The sequence below is a fragment of the Salarias fasciatus genome, chromosome 4 (genome assembly GCF_902148845.1).
Source record: "Salarias fasciatus chromosome 4, fSalaFa1.1, whole genome shotgun sequence".
NCBI classification, from domain to species: Eukaryota; Metazoa; Chordata; class Actinopteri; order Blenniiformes; family Blenniidae; genus Salarias; species Salarias fasciatus.
Genome location: NC_043748.1, coordinates 10078485 through 10095003, shown reverse-complemented (window position 1 = coordinate 10095003; position 16519 = coordinate 10078485). Strand labels below are relative to the sequence as shown.

General features: G+C 42.1%; 1 protein-coding gene across 2 annotated transcripts in view; it reads right to left on the bottom strand.

Moving 5' to 3' along the window:
- Window positions 1-3151: 3151 nt before the first annotated feature.
- The window catches only part of prkcbb (protein kinase C, beta b), a 75539-nt gene continuing 62171 nt past the window's right edge, over window positions 3152-16519 (bottom strand). The window contains exons 16-17 of one of the 2 annotated variants that reach the window (XM_030090001.1): window positions 15902-16042; window positions 3152-3369 (exon numbers count right to left, since the gene is read on the bottom strand). In XM_030090001.1, the coding sequence (XP_029945861.1) occupies window positions 3217-3369; window positions 15902-16042 (294 nt within the window). In that variant the 3' untranslated portion in view covers window positions 3152-3216. Of the gene's footprint in view, window positions 3370-9072; window positions 12834-15901; window positions 16043-16519 lie in introns of those variants that run through there. The other variant, XM_030090000.1, reaches the window with a different exon arrangement.

The following is a 16519-nucleotide window of genomic DNA, read 5'->3' as shown; positions in this document are numbered from 1 at the left end:
AGACATTCTTACTTGCCGCTCACACTATCTTTGCTCTTCTTTGCATTTAAAACAGGAATAAACTCTCTCTGTGTTATTGAATTGTTGCATGTAAGCCAGGAGAAAACTTATAAGCAAACGTATGTTTGAATGGCAGCCATCAAATTTTAATTGAACTCTAGCAGGGCCTCAAGAGGTGTCAAGTTTAATGCGAATCGGCCTGAAATAAAACATTACAGTGGAGAAGAGAAGAGAAGAGAAGAGAAGACAATATGGCGGAGAGGATGACCAAAGGAAAAATGAACCTATAGAGGAGAATAAAGGTCAAAAGAGGAGAAAATGAGGATAGGAAAAGACAATGAGAAAAAGAAGGGGGAAGGAGAGAGAAAAAGGTCAGAACAAAAAATAAACTGACAGATAGAAAGGTGCAATCAACAAAAAGGTCGGAAAGGACGGAAGGAGGGAAGGGTGGAGGACTTTCTTCGGCCAGTGCAGCCCATCCTGCTGGATCTTTAAAGCGTGTGAGGGGGTGGAGCTTTAAAACAGTCATTACTTTAACATAAAAAAAAACATTATAATATCTTCAAGCCAGCACATGTATTTGTCTGCGGTATTTTTAAAACTTCTATTGCAAATCATATTTGATTTTTTTTTAACCCCTAAATATGTCAATACTTGAAATGAAGCAGTTTAAATGGAAGACTCTTACATCTTGAAAAATAATCATATATGGACATGTGTCCTTTTTAATTCTTAGCAAATAAGTCGCAATGACATGAGACACACGTTTGCCATAAACTGCTATTGTCTAATAAAGTCATTATCTCACACACCAGTTCAACAGTTAGTACAGAATAAATCCATTTCACATGGAGTAAGATATGAAGAGAGAGAAAGAGATAATTACATGCATGCATAGTATAAATCCTCAAAGTCCTGAAGAGTGAGTTTTAACACCAAACGTGAGTGTGTACTGGCTGAAGTTCACGGGCGGAGCATCTAATAAACAGCAGCTCGTGTTTTATTGTGGATGTGCGTCTGTTCTAACACGTCTGTGCTGTTTAGTCTGTCGACATCGAGTCAGGAACTACAGATTTCTTATCATAGGTGCAGAAAGACCTTTGCTAAATTGCAGAGTGCTTAACGTTGGCCGTGTACATGTGGAGCGACACATACGAACAGGTGGTCCGCCGTCGAGTGCTTTCGAGTGCTTCAGGGTCCGTCGTTCTCGAGGTCAGACATCAAGATTAGGCTTCATTCACGTTGGGAGATATTTACACTCTTGAGCAAAAGCAATGTACAGCTGAGCGCTGACAGGTCAAAGCACAAATTATACCTTATGCATATTATATTGTACAACATCAAAACACAACAAAAAAGACCGCAGAGTAAAATTTCCCCAAAGGTGAAGGACTCAAGGAGGGCTCTGAGTGCATATTTATAAATATGTACAATATAGGCATGTGCACTTTATATAGTATGCATGAGGGTACTGTGTGTGCTGATTAAAGAAGGGGAAAATCTAGGCCTGTGCAATGGACCTACAGTATATGTCTAGTGTGCCTCCAGGAGCGAACATTTCACAGTCATTGTCCGCCTTGTTACGCTTCACCTAATAATTCCAACCCTCCTCAGTCATGGATCAGACAGTGCGTGTGTGTGTGTTTGTGTGTGTGAGTTGGTTAGCATTATAGCCAGTGTAATGTGGTTTGAAGCTAGAAGGCAGATTTCCTGAAATTCAGCTGAGTTTGAAATAATTGGCTTTATCCACACACACGCACACGCACACACGCACGCACACACACACACACACACACACACACACACACACACACACAGCATATGAACATTTATCAATAAATCCACATGTATTTATGTACATATAAACAGCACCAACACACTGTTATGGTTGGATGCTTTAGAGGAAGGAGGAGAAAAAAAAAAACCAATGAAACAAAACGAAAAAAGCAGCATCGTTCTTGTTGTCTTGCTGCTATTATTGCTGTTTGTGAAATTACTCACTTGGGGTTCGTCAAAGCTCATTGTTCTCTATGTGTGTGTGTGTGTGTGTGTGTGTGTGTGTGTGTGTGTGTGTGTGTGTGTGTGTCTATGTGAATGCTTGTTTGAAGATTGCTGCAGTACCAAGCTGGCAACACCTCGTCACACCAAGCTCTGACCGAGGCCTCATCTGACAGACAGACAGACAGACAAACCATGAAACGAACAGGTAATGACAGGTGGGAATGTTCAGGAGGGAGAAAGCAAAAAGAAGGATGAAATGAAAATAAGTTTGTCAATTTTGGAATATTCCTCTATGTAATACATCCAGTGTAACAAGCTGGCTGAAAGCGGCGGCCACGGTCAACACACAATAGTTACAGAAGTTGTTGATTGTTGATTTGTTGATGAAGCTGCTTGTGAAGACGACTACCAAGAGCAGGAGAACCATTCACATCAGTGCTCATGACATTATATGAAACTTCAGACATTTAACACCATAATCCAAAGATCAAATGCTGATAAAATCATTTTGTTAATTGAGAAACACCAAGAGTGCATTTTAATTGTGCTGTGTGGATTTGGTTCCCGTTGGGAATAAAGACAGAGAAGAAAAGTGAAATGAAGGCTTTGCCACTGAAAAGAAATGCACTCCACACTGACTCAGGTCAATACTCTATTCAAGCTCACTAATTACTGGCAGGAAAATCGTCTTCCAGTGCCTCAGACTGCCGCGTGGATTCTTTCTGGGTTTATTTGACACTGTATGGAAAGATTAAGTGACGTTTCTTTCATGGTTAATACGACTCGGTTCAAATGTTTCTGTGACGCAGTGAAGCTTCATGGAATAATGAAAGAGATCATATCACAATGCTTCAGCTGGATATAAGTCAATCAAAGTGGGAGTTTTGAACAGAAATTAAACAGAGAAATGACGTCAAACAAAGCAGGAAATTGTAATCTTAATAAAATAATTGCATAAAATATTGAAAAGATCTTGTTGAGCCGAGTTCAGTTATATGTACTATAAGCTCTGTGGCATGTCTGATTTATTTCACCAAACTCTTTGGCATCCGGGGGCTGAAGTACTGTAAGTCTGGCATTGCGATATTTCTCTAAGGTGACTTGAAATGAAACGTTTTGTAAAAAAAAAAAAAAAAAAAGAAAAATAATGGAAATTCGCCCTCCAATCCTCTTTGAAACCTTATTTTTTCTACCAGTCCGTCACGTGATCCGCTGCTAGTTTGGCGCCACGTATTCAGGGTTGGTGTAGGAGAAGCCGAGGAACTCGTCCTGGTCCAGGTTCATGATGAAGAGCTTGTCTGTTGGCGTCAAGTCCACCGGCATCTTGGTGAACTCCTTGTCGAAGTTACAGGTGTCTTGGCGGTTTCTCTGCGTGTGGAGTTTGGAGATCATGAAGGTGTGACAGGAGGGAACGAAGGCAGATAAATGATTGGAGGATTGTGGGATGGATTGGGGAGGAGAAGAGAATGCACTGCTGTTAGATAGTTTACGATTCTTTTAATTATGACGTTCTGTTTAAATCTATGGATATTAGCAGGTAAACAAGGACTTTTTTTTCCAAAATCAATGAATGAAAAAAGAATTTTGTTACTTAAAAAAAAGCAACCTCTTAAACGACATTGAATATTTTAAATCACTGGTTCCAATCCGATGCCTCCTCTGTTCTTGACCTGATCGCTGCTGGGTGGGTAAAAGGTGGCAAACACTTCACAATGTTCACATCGTCCATTCATAACCTTGTGTTCATGTATGGCGAACAGCCAGCGTCAATCAAGCCGCTGTAATTTTATCATGAAAAAAAAACTCAAGGTTCTTTTTCCCTTCGGCTGCAAAGCAGGCGTACAGGAGCCGTGCTATAAACCTGACAGGGGAAGATGTCTGTACAGCAGCTTGGACATGCTAAGTAAGGGTGTGTATCTACAAAGAAATGCTGTTTTAGTGGCTTTCCCGCTGTGAAAATAGGACAGCAGCGTTATCTGCCTGCTTGTTTTGCTGCCGTCGGTGCGAGGGTCTTCACAGAAAATAAAAAAACAAGCACAGCGCCCTTCTCTGTTCCAAGACTTATGAGAGGGGAGCGATTCCAAAGAAATATTAAGAATAGTGTGAGACCTTTCGAACAGGGAGACCCCTGGAGTTTAGTGAATTAAAGAGGGTCAGACCCACCTGGGAGAAAGAAGCTGCTACATGGCAAACGGCACATCAAGATGGGAAAGACTTGAGAGCAACAGGAACTGTGACTTTGTGTTGGAGTTGAGGGATTGCTGCGTGTAGCCGTGTGTGTGTGTGTGTGTGTGTGTGTGTGTGTGTGTGTGTGTGTGTGTGTGTGTGTGTGTGTGTGTTTGCGTGCATGTGTTCACTCACAGTGGCAGTAGTCGTAGTAAAAGGGTTTCTCTGGGGCAGGGAATTGTTAATTCACTGCGTTGCTCGGTTTGTGTACGGACGAGAGAAGAGGCTGTTAAAGATGGAGGAGTGTGTGTTGGCCGGCGGGGGAGGGGAAACAGCACGGTAGCTGCGGTAAAACAGAGCGGCTGCCGTTTGTTTCAGACACACACACGCACACACACCGAGACGTGAACCTGGCTGGAGATTTTTGTTGTTTCTTCAAAGCATGTGTACAATCAGTAGGAGGAAAGAGGGCTTTCACGCAAATATTTCTGTGCAGGAAGCTCCCAGAAGAAGGGTGAATGAGGAGCATGGACGGTGCCACGCTCAGTTTAGTACTTCAAGTCACTTTGTACCAGCCATCCATTCATCTTCCCTGTGCTCCATTCAGCTCAGTGTGACAGGCACGGCCGCTAACTTCATGAAAAAAGATCAAATATTTAACACCAACTTGATCCGACGAGCCAGACTGATCACCTTTACTATACAGTTTCATCTATGATTTTTTAAAAAATTGTTTGAATTTTATATTTCCTAATTATTCAAATGAGAAAATCATCAAATGGAAGAAGTGCTGATTTCAATTGAAGACATCCAGCGATCATCCTTGTTTTTCATGAATATAAAATCAGTCACCCGTTATCATTCTCTGTGTATCTGTCATTTTAGGGAACATAAACAACTTTTTGATCAAACTAAGAATTTCAGGAATAAATATGTCTCACTCGGAGTGAAAACAGTTTACCAAATTACCACATACACCCCGAAAGTCAGGAGTTTAAACTTCTGGCAGCACCTGAATGAGACAAACACCCAAGACCACAGTGCAAATCACAGCGAGCGGCAAGGAAAGAAGTGAAGAGGAGCTTCAAGTAATGTTCATACAATACTCGTTTTTTTTTTTTGTTTTTTTTTAAATAGCCTCTCCTCTTTGGTTTAAATTCTCTTTGTTTATCAATACTTCTGGAAAAAAAGCTGGATATTTTGTGTATTTTCCTCACAGACTCAATCAACTGTATTCAGAGAGCAGAGTTCATACGGTCCTGAGAGAATAACTTCAGGATAGTTACATCAACCATCAAGACAACAGTTTTCACGAACAGCTGGATCTTCAACATTAGTGTTTAGTAACATAACGGCTGTGGCTTTAATGTGGCTTTCTGTAAAATGCCTCCTGCAGAGCATCGAAGTTATAAGTGCGATTTCCTACAGGAGCAGGAGAAAAACTAAGCTCGGCCAAGTTAGAGAACGTTCAGCTGTATGAATGTGTGGAACAGATCAAAGCAGCAGCTGAAACATGAATCTCCCATCAAGCTTCAAGAATAGTTCACAGATTCTCAGCTGTACAGTCCTCAAATTAGGTTACCAACATGCGTCTGAGACAAGTGGACACAAAAACCACACAGATCTGTACTGTATGTATCCAGAACTGTGAAAATTCACCACTGCGCACGTGTGTGCACACACACACAGTTATTCACTGTGCACATACACACAGACGGAGCCTCCCTCCCTCTGCAACACACATATACACACAGCTGCCAGCCATGTAGGCCAGCTCATAATGTGTTCCATCTCAGCACGCTTCAGTTGCAGCTAATGCTGCGAGGCAGAGAGACAGAGATATGCAGAGGGAAAAAAGAGATGCAGCGAAGGACAGGGGGTAAGATAAATATCATTGGCCCTCGGTGGAGATGCATAGATAGAAAGATTAGAATATACAGAGGCATTAGGGCAAATACACAGAACGTTTCACATCACTGTATTCCAGAGGCGCTGGCTTTATTAGAGAAACATGACTCCAAGTGTTCAATTTAGTCTTTGCCTCCTTGCACCTCCCTTCCCTCCCTTTTGCCTCCCTGCCTCAGTCCCCTCCACCACCCTCTCTCTCTCTCTCTCTCTCATCCCATCTCTTTTCAGTAACGAGAGGATTAGCGGGAGACGAGCCGATGTCAGCTGAGGATGCGGGGAGAGTGGGAGGCACAGAGGAAAGGGGAGGTGAAGAGGAGAGGAGGGTGAATGAAAGGCGGTATCGAACGCTGACCTGTTTTGGGCTGATAAGCGCCGGCTGCTTTGTGCTGAAGCCACTGGCTTTAATTTGGGGGCTGCAACATTTGGAATTAATTATCACACACACTCCAGCAGGGCTGCGGCTTACTGTGTACACTGGCTATTACATGTACTCCAATGCAAACTTTATACAGCTTACATGCTGGAACTTACTGTTGCACGGGGGCCTGAATTGCTTTAGAATAAATTTTCACAAAATGCAGCCGCACTACAATGTCAGCGTTCAGTTAACAAAGACGGATGTAGTTGCTCACTTAATATGCATCATAATTTAAATAATCAGGGAAACTGGAATATATTGCATATATGAACTCTTACTAACTGTTCAGTTTTATATTGATATTGATCCTGGTACCTCTTTAAATGAGCTACTAGACTGTTAAAATTGGATTTGCACATGTCAAAGAAACACGCAACAAGGTGCCTCCTGGAATTCAGTACAGACTTGGGAAACTGCCCATTTCTTTTCCTTTTTTTTTGGTTGTTGGGAAGAGATGGTGGATCCACCTGCGATCGACTTTATTGGCTTTTGTCATTTCGCTTCAGGGGAAAAAAGTTTGGAAACCACCTCTCTACGGTCCCCGGATACACAGTTTAGCTTGGAATCAAACACACGATCATTTTAGAAAGAAATTAGAGTTTAATGGATCTGTTCAAAACCAACCAGTTTCACCCAGATGTGGGATTTAACCTTTTCTCCCGACAGTACCATCAGGTATCTTCTTACCTGTTAAAGCTTCCCCTTTTCTTAACACTGACAATATCTAGCAGGAAATATGAAAGAGGACAGCGAAGCCAGGAATGCCCCCCCGCGGCTCCTCAAACCCCCCTCTGAACTCACTTGTCTTACATTTGAACCAGAACAGGCTCTGGGCGAGTGTGTTCTCCATCCACTCATTTTTCTGTGTTTAGAAGTGACTTTTGTGGACATAGGCAAACACAAAATAGAGCAAAAGAGTAGAAAAGTTACACAACAGATGGGAACCGAACCCCAGGCTCTTCTAGCACCTCACAATCCCAGAGCGACTTGTCTCATCCAGTAGTCTTACCAGCCTATTTAAGCTCTTCGTGCTGTTTTCCAGTTCCCAAGCTGGACCTGAGGAAAAACCTCTCTTTAACAGGGAATTCATCACACAGTGTTATTTATTGTTTCCATCCTTTTACACAGCAGCAGCTTGAGATATAAAGTTGGGATTGCAAACATATTTCCACCCCTGAATTTTAGAGCGAATTAAGATAAAAATGTGTTAAGTACTGTTCATCTGTAGTCCTGGAAAGATATGACTAAACTGCAATAGCTATTTCCCACAGTTTTCAGTGTTAATTAAAATCTAGTTTGCTGTTGGCTCTTGCTTCATTTTTAATAGACACCGGAGTGAAATCTCAGGTATCTTTAAACAGAGTGAAATTCTCTTCTAACCTGAAGGCGAGAAAGTGATTCGGGGTATTCCCTCAAATGTCAAACTATTAACCTAAAAATAAATCATTTATCAGTTTTGGGAAAACCACTTGAGCGAAGACTGTGTGATAAAACATGAAGCCGTTCTAATGTAAACACACATCAGGAAGGTTAACGCCGAAGAGGAGATCTGAGATTAACACGTGGAACACAGCATGTTTCTGCAAAAGAAAAAGGAAACAAAAAACAAGCCATGGCTCAAAGCAGGGCTATTTTCACTGTGAGGTGAGTGTACTGTATGAGGCACCCGTCCACACGCATTTGAGCACTTATACTCACTGCCAGAGTATTTTCATTCCCAGTTACAAATTCGAAAGCTCACTTATTGCCACCATTTTCATGCTGCTTCCTATCACACTGTGAGACTCTCAACCACTCAGTCTGGTGTGTGTCCACACTTGTTAACAATATAATGTACTAGGAGTAGTAAGTGGTGCAACATACAGTTATTAAAAGTAAATGTGCGGCTTGTCAGCGCGGCAGCGGCGGCTCCGCCGCAGTGGATTGTGAGCAGCTTTAAAGGCGGCAGGAAGCGGCTGAGTGGCTCAGCAGGGCTGTGTGTATGTAGGCCGTGTTCTGCATGTTATTTCCTTGAAGTCATCAGACCTACGCTCCCCCATCAGAGAAAGGCTCTTATGATAAGTGGCAGCCATGAAATATGCACAGCCCGTTGTAGCCGCCTGCCTCGCTTCACAGAGCTTCGCTTTGCATCCCCGTCCCCTCCCTCCGTCTCTCCCTCCTCACTGCCGTCCCCTTCCTCAACACCTATTCCTCTCCTCTCCGATCGTTCCTTCGCCGCTGTTCAATGCTTCCCTCATCTTGCAGCTTCTGCATAGCCTGTCTGTCATCCTCCATCACCCTTATCTTTTCCCGCTCACTGGCTTTTTTTTTTTTTTGTCTGTTTCTGATGGTCTTCGGTCTTCTGCCACCACAGATTTCTATTTTTTTTTTTGTCTCAGGAAGCAATATTTCAGTTTCATGTGAATAAGAGGTTTTGAAAAAAAACATACAGAAGATACACAAATGTGGAAAAAGCCTCAGTCAATACAAACATCTACAGAATCATTGAAAACATACAAAATAAATATACTGAAAAACAGATTGAAAACAACATTTAATAGTTTAAATTCTTTATTTTAGGTATGTATCTCTTTTTTTTTTGGAAAACAAAAAAGAAAAACAAAAATTTGGCACATGGAAAGCATTGTGAAAAGCATTTTTTTTCTTCTTTTTTTCCGATATAAATATGTATTTTCCACACAGCGCACATAAACAATAGCTTGGATCACACCTTTGAAGCACTGCTGACACAGGGAACATGGACCATCCTAATATGTTAAATGCATATAAGTTGTATCTAATAAGGTCAAACGAAAGCTCTTTTTTTTTCTCATGCAGTTCATTTATCTTTTCCTTCAGTAAGAACAAAATCGTGGAAACGGAAACACCAATCCAGGAGTACGACCCTTCCTCTTCTCCTCCCTCTAAATACTGACCACATGTAGAATAACTGGTAAATATCAACATTTGACACTAATATATGTTTATGTATAGGTATATATGTGTTAAGTATATGCTCTTGCTGTTAAAATGCAGGATACAGTGACTGAAATAAATACTGACGAAGGGGCGCAACACAACGGGCGGTTTGGGGTTAATGGGGTTCATCCGGTTATAAAAACACACGAGCGGGTTAAAAAAGGAACACAGGAGATAGCTGGCAGGACCCACCATGTCCAGATGGAAAATCACTACTTACCCTCCAAAGATCCTCGAACATGATCTATTTAAGTGTTAATAGGAGGTTCTGTGTGAACCTATTCTGCAGCAAAGTCACCAAAGGATATAATAATCCTCAATGCTGACTTTTCCACTGTGATTTCCTGACAGGGCTTTGGGGGACATTAGTATTTCTACTAACCCTTTCTCAGGGCATAGCCCAGTAAAAATAAAGCAAAAGATTGCTATAAGCTCGGGGAAGTGAGAGTCCATCAGGGCGGCTGTTCTCTGCGATAGATCCGCTATTGAGCTCTGATCTTTCCTAATGATATTCTGAGATGTCTGTTATTACCTTGCTGATAAGATCGCGTCCACAGCCATGGCGGTGGTGACTGACACGTCTCTCGCCACACCAGATAAGTGTTCAAATAAAGAAAAACTGTAAGGCTGCGTTTCTGCAGCTCAATTTTCACTGGAAAAAAGAAAGAAAAATGCGAAGTGGCGCCCAAACACAGTCAGACCTGAGGAAAATTGAAGCAAACGTGCCTCAAGACAGCGGCAACAGCAACATACAGCACTGCCAATTAATGATCATGTTAAAAAAAATCAATCCAGGTGCAAGAAAACAACAGAACTAGAAGCAGGAATTAACTTTTTAGGAGTATGCTAATAATTTGCCAACTCATCAACTAGCAGTGGTGCCAAGATGCGACGGAGCGGGAGATGAACTTTCTGATCAGACCAAAAGAGAGTGAATTAAATCAGAAGACTAGCTATGATTTAGAAGCAGACGGTTAATGGTAGCTGTGGACTTCCTGAACTACTGTCTGTGGTGTTGAATGGAACAGCTTGGTGGTCAGAACTGTGGCGTGTTTTACTGTAGCGTCTAATGTGCTTTAAAGGTCTTAGATGTAAAACAATACTTTTCTTAACCTAACAGAACCCAGTCCGACTGGAACTGAACTCTGACACTGGTCAGGTTTTTTTTTTCCCTCTGGACTCAGCATCTATCATTACAACTACCAAACCCACATTTTCAGTCATGGATATGTGTGTGTGGACACACTCGTTGAGACGTAAAGTACAGTTAAAAAGCTGGACAGATGCCTTTACCACATCTGTAAATTGTTTTAACTTATAGCTATTTATCCTCTTCTCAGTCTGTTTTTCTGCTTCAGGAAATCTCATTTTGACTTGTGTCCACACAGAAAACAGATGTTGGGATGGAAATTACCATCACACACACAAAGAGAGGGCAACTTGAAAGACACCGACCACTCTGAGTGAAGACACTGCTGCAAAAAGCTTGACCGGAACTCTAAGTCACACAACATATTGATCCCATTCATTAGATTTTACTTTAGTCAATACTAAGAACATTTCAGTTTTTTTTTTTTTTTTTTTTTTTTTTTTTTAGAAGCACAGGCTTCGACTCTGCAGTTTAAAAACAGAGTAAAAGACCCTCGCAGGGCTCAGAGACTTTCTAGGAAATTTAAGATTTAAATTAGCAGTCGAAAATAAGGAAAAGAGAATAAAAATTTAGGAACGCAACTCCTGCAATCTAAAAATGTTAAATCAAAATTTTCTTTTAAATTTTAAATGAAATATAATCAATCAATCCCCAGAGATAAAGTGGATGATCCTAATACTGCCTGATATGACGGGAGGCTGCTGAAACGGTCATACCAACGAACGTAAACACGAGGCCAGGCAAGACGCTGCGAAGGCAGCGAGGACATGCGTCCCATCGCAAATGTGCACTTTCACACACAGTGCTCGTTCACACGTATAAAACATTGATGTGCAGGCGCATACACACACTGTAAACAAACACCCAGGTATTGGAATCATGCTTTTGTAAAACACTAAGAAACCGCTAGTCTCTTTCATTGCTTAAATACTAGATAATAGGAGTATAATAAATAGTATTGTGTATTTTACTGACTCAAACCTTCTATAAAAAAACTACATTTCCTTGCTGCATTTTACTCGTATTACCCCACCTATTGATCAAGCAACGCTTTCTGAGATGCTAAAATGCAGCAGGGAGAGAAGGTCCTGGGAAACTTCTGATATAGCAACTCATGCATGTATGTCAAGCATTCCAGTTTTCGCTAAGATAAGGATAAAAAGACACTAATATTATTGTACACTCGATAAAAAGCACACACAGATTGCAGGCCTAACCAACATGTGCCGGAACAACCATGGAATGAACAAAGGAAAAGTTAAAAGTCAAAATTCACCCAACATAAAAGTCATAACATGGAAGCTGAAGCTAGTTTACACATCAAATCTTGCAGTTGTTGCTCAGACGGTTGTGGGAACAATACTCTGCAGTAACGTTACCCATCTTTTAAAAACGTCCTGTTTTCACAGATACGGTTTTGTAATTGTGTGAACATTCCCCCCCCCCCATTTTAAAGTGAAGAATTGGTGAAATGCAAAAGGCCACAGTTAATTTTGAAGCATTTTTTTGATCATGGAATGGTAAATTAAACACACACTCTTTGTTCACACTGCAGGGGAGCAGAGAATTACCATAAATGCAAAATAAGCCTGATTAAAAAAAAAGAAAAAGAAAAGAAAAAAAAAGCATGTGGCAAATCATTTTTCTTCAAATGTCACGTACTGTGTCATGCATAAGATTATACTCCATTGGCTCAAAGCAATAAGACCCTGGAAATCAAAGCTAAGGAAAAAGTCAACTGTGAATCCCACTTGTAGCAGTAATTTGGTTGCATGCTTTACAAGCATGATCGTTTTGTTTGAAAGCAGTTTGCTATTTCCACGAGAGTGCTACAACACATGCAATCGTATATTTTTAGTCCTCAAACGGGATCAACACTTCATCAGGGTGGCAACGGAGAGGAGACCAAATCTGAAAATTCTGTTTCAGGTTAATGACATTTTGACGGCTGTCACACAAATAATTTCCAGGATATAATGATGTGTGTGTGTGCGTGTGTGTGTGTGTGTGTGTGTGTGTGTGTCTCCATGTGCCCATGCAGAAGCTGAAATCAGGGAATCAAGCCTGCTCTGCAGGGCAGGTAGCAGCGGCTCCTGGGAACTCCGGGTTGATAAAGGAGAATCCCTGGAACTCGTCTTGATCCAAGTTCTGAATCACTTCCTCGTCAGGAGGGGTCAGCACCGGCGGGTGGCGAGTGAAAAAACGGTCAAAGTTCTCGGCTTCACGTCCGCACTGTTAAGGAGGGCGGGAAGGGATGGAGTACAAGGGGGGGAGGGGTGGATCGGAGAGGGGTCAGAGTGGGGATGGAGAGGTGTGGATGGATCGAGGGTGGGTGGTTGGGTGGGGAGGGGGTGAAGAAGGAGAGGAGAACAAAAGAAGGGGAATGGCAGGTTGAACCAGGGCGTGAGATGACCGTCACTCAAACACCGTTTCAACTATCAGAACAAGTGCCTGCACCCGAGGTGCGCTTCATTTAACGCTCCTGCAGCCACTCTCAGCGGAGCATAAATCAAGCGCGCCTCAGGTATGTTTTTCCTTGCTCAGATATTTGAAGCATCTCCAACTCAAAATTGTCAACATAACAGGAAGTCTCAAGCAACCTGTGGCAGTGCACTACATCCAGCAGGGGGCCACGCCTGTGTCGCGCATGGGGAAGCTGCTTTTGGGTAAAAATTAACTCAAACACAAATAGTTTCTTTTTTTGTTTTGGGCGTCACCTCTAAATTTCATTGTTTAGAACTTTTATGATATAAAAGGATTTTTTTCAAAGGCTCAGAGCTAAAGATGGTAAAATGTCTAATTTGTTGGGACGTTTATCACAATCCAGTGAAACGCTGAAAAGATTGATAAATCATTTCCAAAGTCACATTAGGTGGAGTTTGTTTTCTCCAACAAGCAATCTGCAGCAAAAAAAAGGAAGTACTTGTTCATGTAAGTCCACCCATTTCCATATTCTGACCACTGGAAAGCATAAAAGAGCCGATACACTCCTGAGATTTGCGTTCATCTTAAGTACATAAAATAACTTATTAACTTGAAAACAATATTTTCCCGACAAGTGCGCCTCAAAGGAAACTTTAGGCCCAACTATTCCTTCTTTTTTTTTTTTTTTCACCCCCCATCTCCATCACTGAGCTTTAATTAACACAACAAGGATTCGGTGTCCTCTGACAACATCACCCAGAGGAAAACTACAAACTCATTAAATCTCTCTTACTCAGAAAACTAAATGAAATGAAGCCAGACTGTTTATAGTTTGGGGGAAACGTGTGAAATGAGGAATACACTAGGGTCAGATAGTATTTGCAGCTAATTACTTGCATTTGTTTTTACCTGTTTTTCTTTTTTCTTTTTTTTTTGGGGGGGGGGGGCGGGCAGATGAAACGAGCGTCACAGAGTTTCTGTGGATAAATGTCAAACTGGAGTGTCTCAAATTCAGATTTGTAATGATTTTGTGGAAGAGGTTTCTGTAGTGCACTGCAGGGCAGGTTTGATTTGAGACTGGGTCTCAGAGCATGCAGATAAACAGAAACACAAAAATTAAACAAAACGAAACAAAAAAAAAAAACTGTGAACACAGAGAGGACAAATAAAATGTGTAGGTGAAAGGACAGATGGGGCGATGCATGGCCACGGCAAACAGATGGAGCGGTGAAGACATGGACGGGCGGAGGACGTCTTCTGGACAACGATGGCGATTAACCAGTCCATTACAAGACAGACGAATGAGGATGATCACACTGTGATATTTTTTAGTGGAAGTCTGTGTTGATGGCGCGAACAACTCTGGTGTGTTGGATGAATTCATAACCCAGCCCGCCGGTCGGTCTGTCGTTTGGTCATTTGGTCATTCACAGCTTCGCTCAGCGCCCGTGCCCGGCGGTCACACACACGGCAGTTCGCAAACATACCCGGCGCGTAAAACAGAGTCACCGGGAACAATTAGGAAAGTAGAACGAGCATCATGCACCCTTCAGGAACAGCAAACAAACATACCGTCAAAGAAAAATGAAAGCACCGAATAAAGTCTGTGTAAAGCAAATTTAGATGAAAAAAAAAAGAACCAAAACATTAAATATGTCCGACTTCCTCTTTTCACAGCAATGTTGGTGATGTGACGACCTTAAAACACATTTTATTTGCTACTTTACACAGACTTTAATTCTGCATTTGCTAAAAACGGCCCGAAAACATAGCAGCAGAGATCAAAGAACCGTTTCCAGATGATAAACCGAAACTCAAATGCTCGTGTGGCAGAAACTAAAAAGTTTCAGATCTATTTATTTTCCTCCGTAGGAAGAAAGAGTGTGAGAGAGAAAGAGAGAAAGGAAGTGACAGAGCGGAGGGATGAAAGACAACAGAAATTAGAAAGTCGAGATCAAACGCAGATTGAGGAGGTGGAAGAGGGAAAGTAGAGAGAAGAGATGAGACAACATATGTTCGTCCCCACATCAGAGAAGTCTGCTGCGAAACGCCAGAGTTAAAATAGCCGTGTCCCGATGGCAACGGCTTTCACATGTGTACAGAAAACCGGGAAGGGACTGCAGTACGCTGAAATCAAACACACACATACGCAAAGCCCAGAGAAAGCTGCAACTCCAGAATGAAAAAAAAAAAAAAAAAACCTAGCTGCATTCACGGCCTGAGGCGGTGTTTTTGTACGTATTACTGTATGTGCATATATGGCTGAGTATGACATGACATCGCTCTGACTCTCGTTACGGTCAAACTCATTTTTTTTCCTTGAAAACAAACAATCCTGTAATGCAAAACACAAACACAGTACTTCCAAGTTACTTCGGCAGGAGCTGTATGGACGAGCTCTGATTCCCTGGAGGTTCAGTCTCAACTCAGCCTCACCCCACAGGAAACAAAATCCCTTTCAGGTTGAGAAGAACGTTACTGCACCAGGCAGCACATTCGAAAGGCTCGCCACCACAGACTAGTTTCTAAGTCCTGTCCACAGTGTCCGCCTTCTGAATTATCACTGCACCGGTCTCATTATCAACATTAATGGCAAGATGATCATCGCCCACTCCGTTTCCCTACCGACGTCATTAATTCCCAACTTACCTGTGTGTATTGTTTCACACGGGGAGGGGAAAGAGACAGACGTCACATTGAAAGTGAAAACGTAGGAAGGACAGAGCTACGTGTTGAAGGGAAACAGAGAAAGTTAGACTGAAAGAAGGAAAGAGGAGTAAAAACTGGAAACCAGAGCGAAGCGCCCGGTTGGAGCCGTGCACTGAGCATGTGTTCACGCTTGCGGTCGAGCGGGGTTTTCGAGAGGTCAGACTTACGGCTCTGGGTTTGAAAGGCGGCTGCACCTCCTTGTTCTCCAGTTTCTCCCAGTCCATGTAACGGAAGAAGCTGTGCTCCCTGATGTCTCGCTCCCCTTCAGGACCGCAGCCCAGTCGTTTCGCTGGATGCTTTGTCATCAGCTGGAAAAAAAAAAAAAAACCCAGAGAAGACAGATGTTCACTGTACAGAGTAATATTTAATGTGATTGAAAGACATTTTACTTTAAAGACATTTTTTCCAAAATCCATTCTTGTATTTCAGTAATTCAGAATTACGTTGAAACATTCACAGCAGGCATAATGCTAACCTGCAAGGTCTGAATCTCATCTGCACTCAACAGTGTGCTGCTGCAATGCCCCAAATTTCCCCTCTGGAATCATTAAAGTTTCATCTCATTTATTCCTGTCTCTTTCCCTCTGAGCTTCAGAACCACGATTGTTTCATTCAGCTCAGTTCATAAAAAGATCTCAATAAAATTCCCGGTGTGGCTTGATTGTAATTTCTTTGCCGTTCCTCCACTTTAATCCAACCACATATTGTTCTGCACGTCAGCGTCGGTGCTGCTCCTCTGGGACCGAAAACAAGTCGCCACATTACAGCCTGCAGACAAATGAATA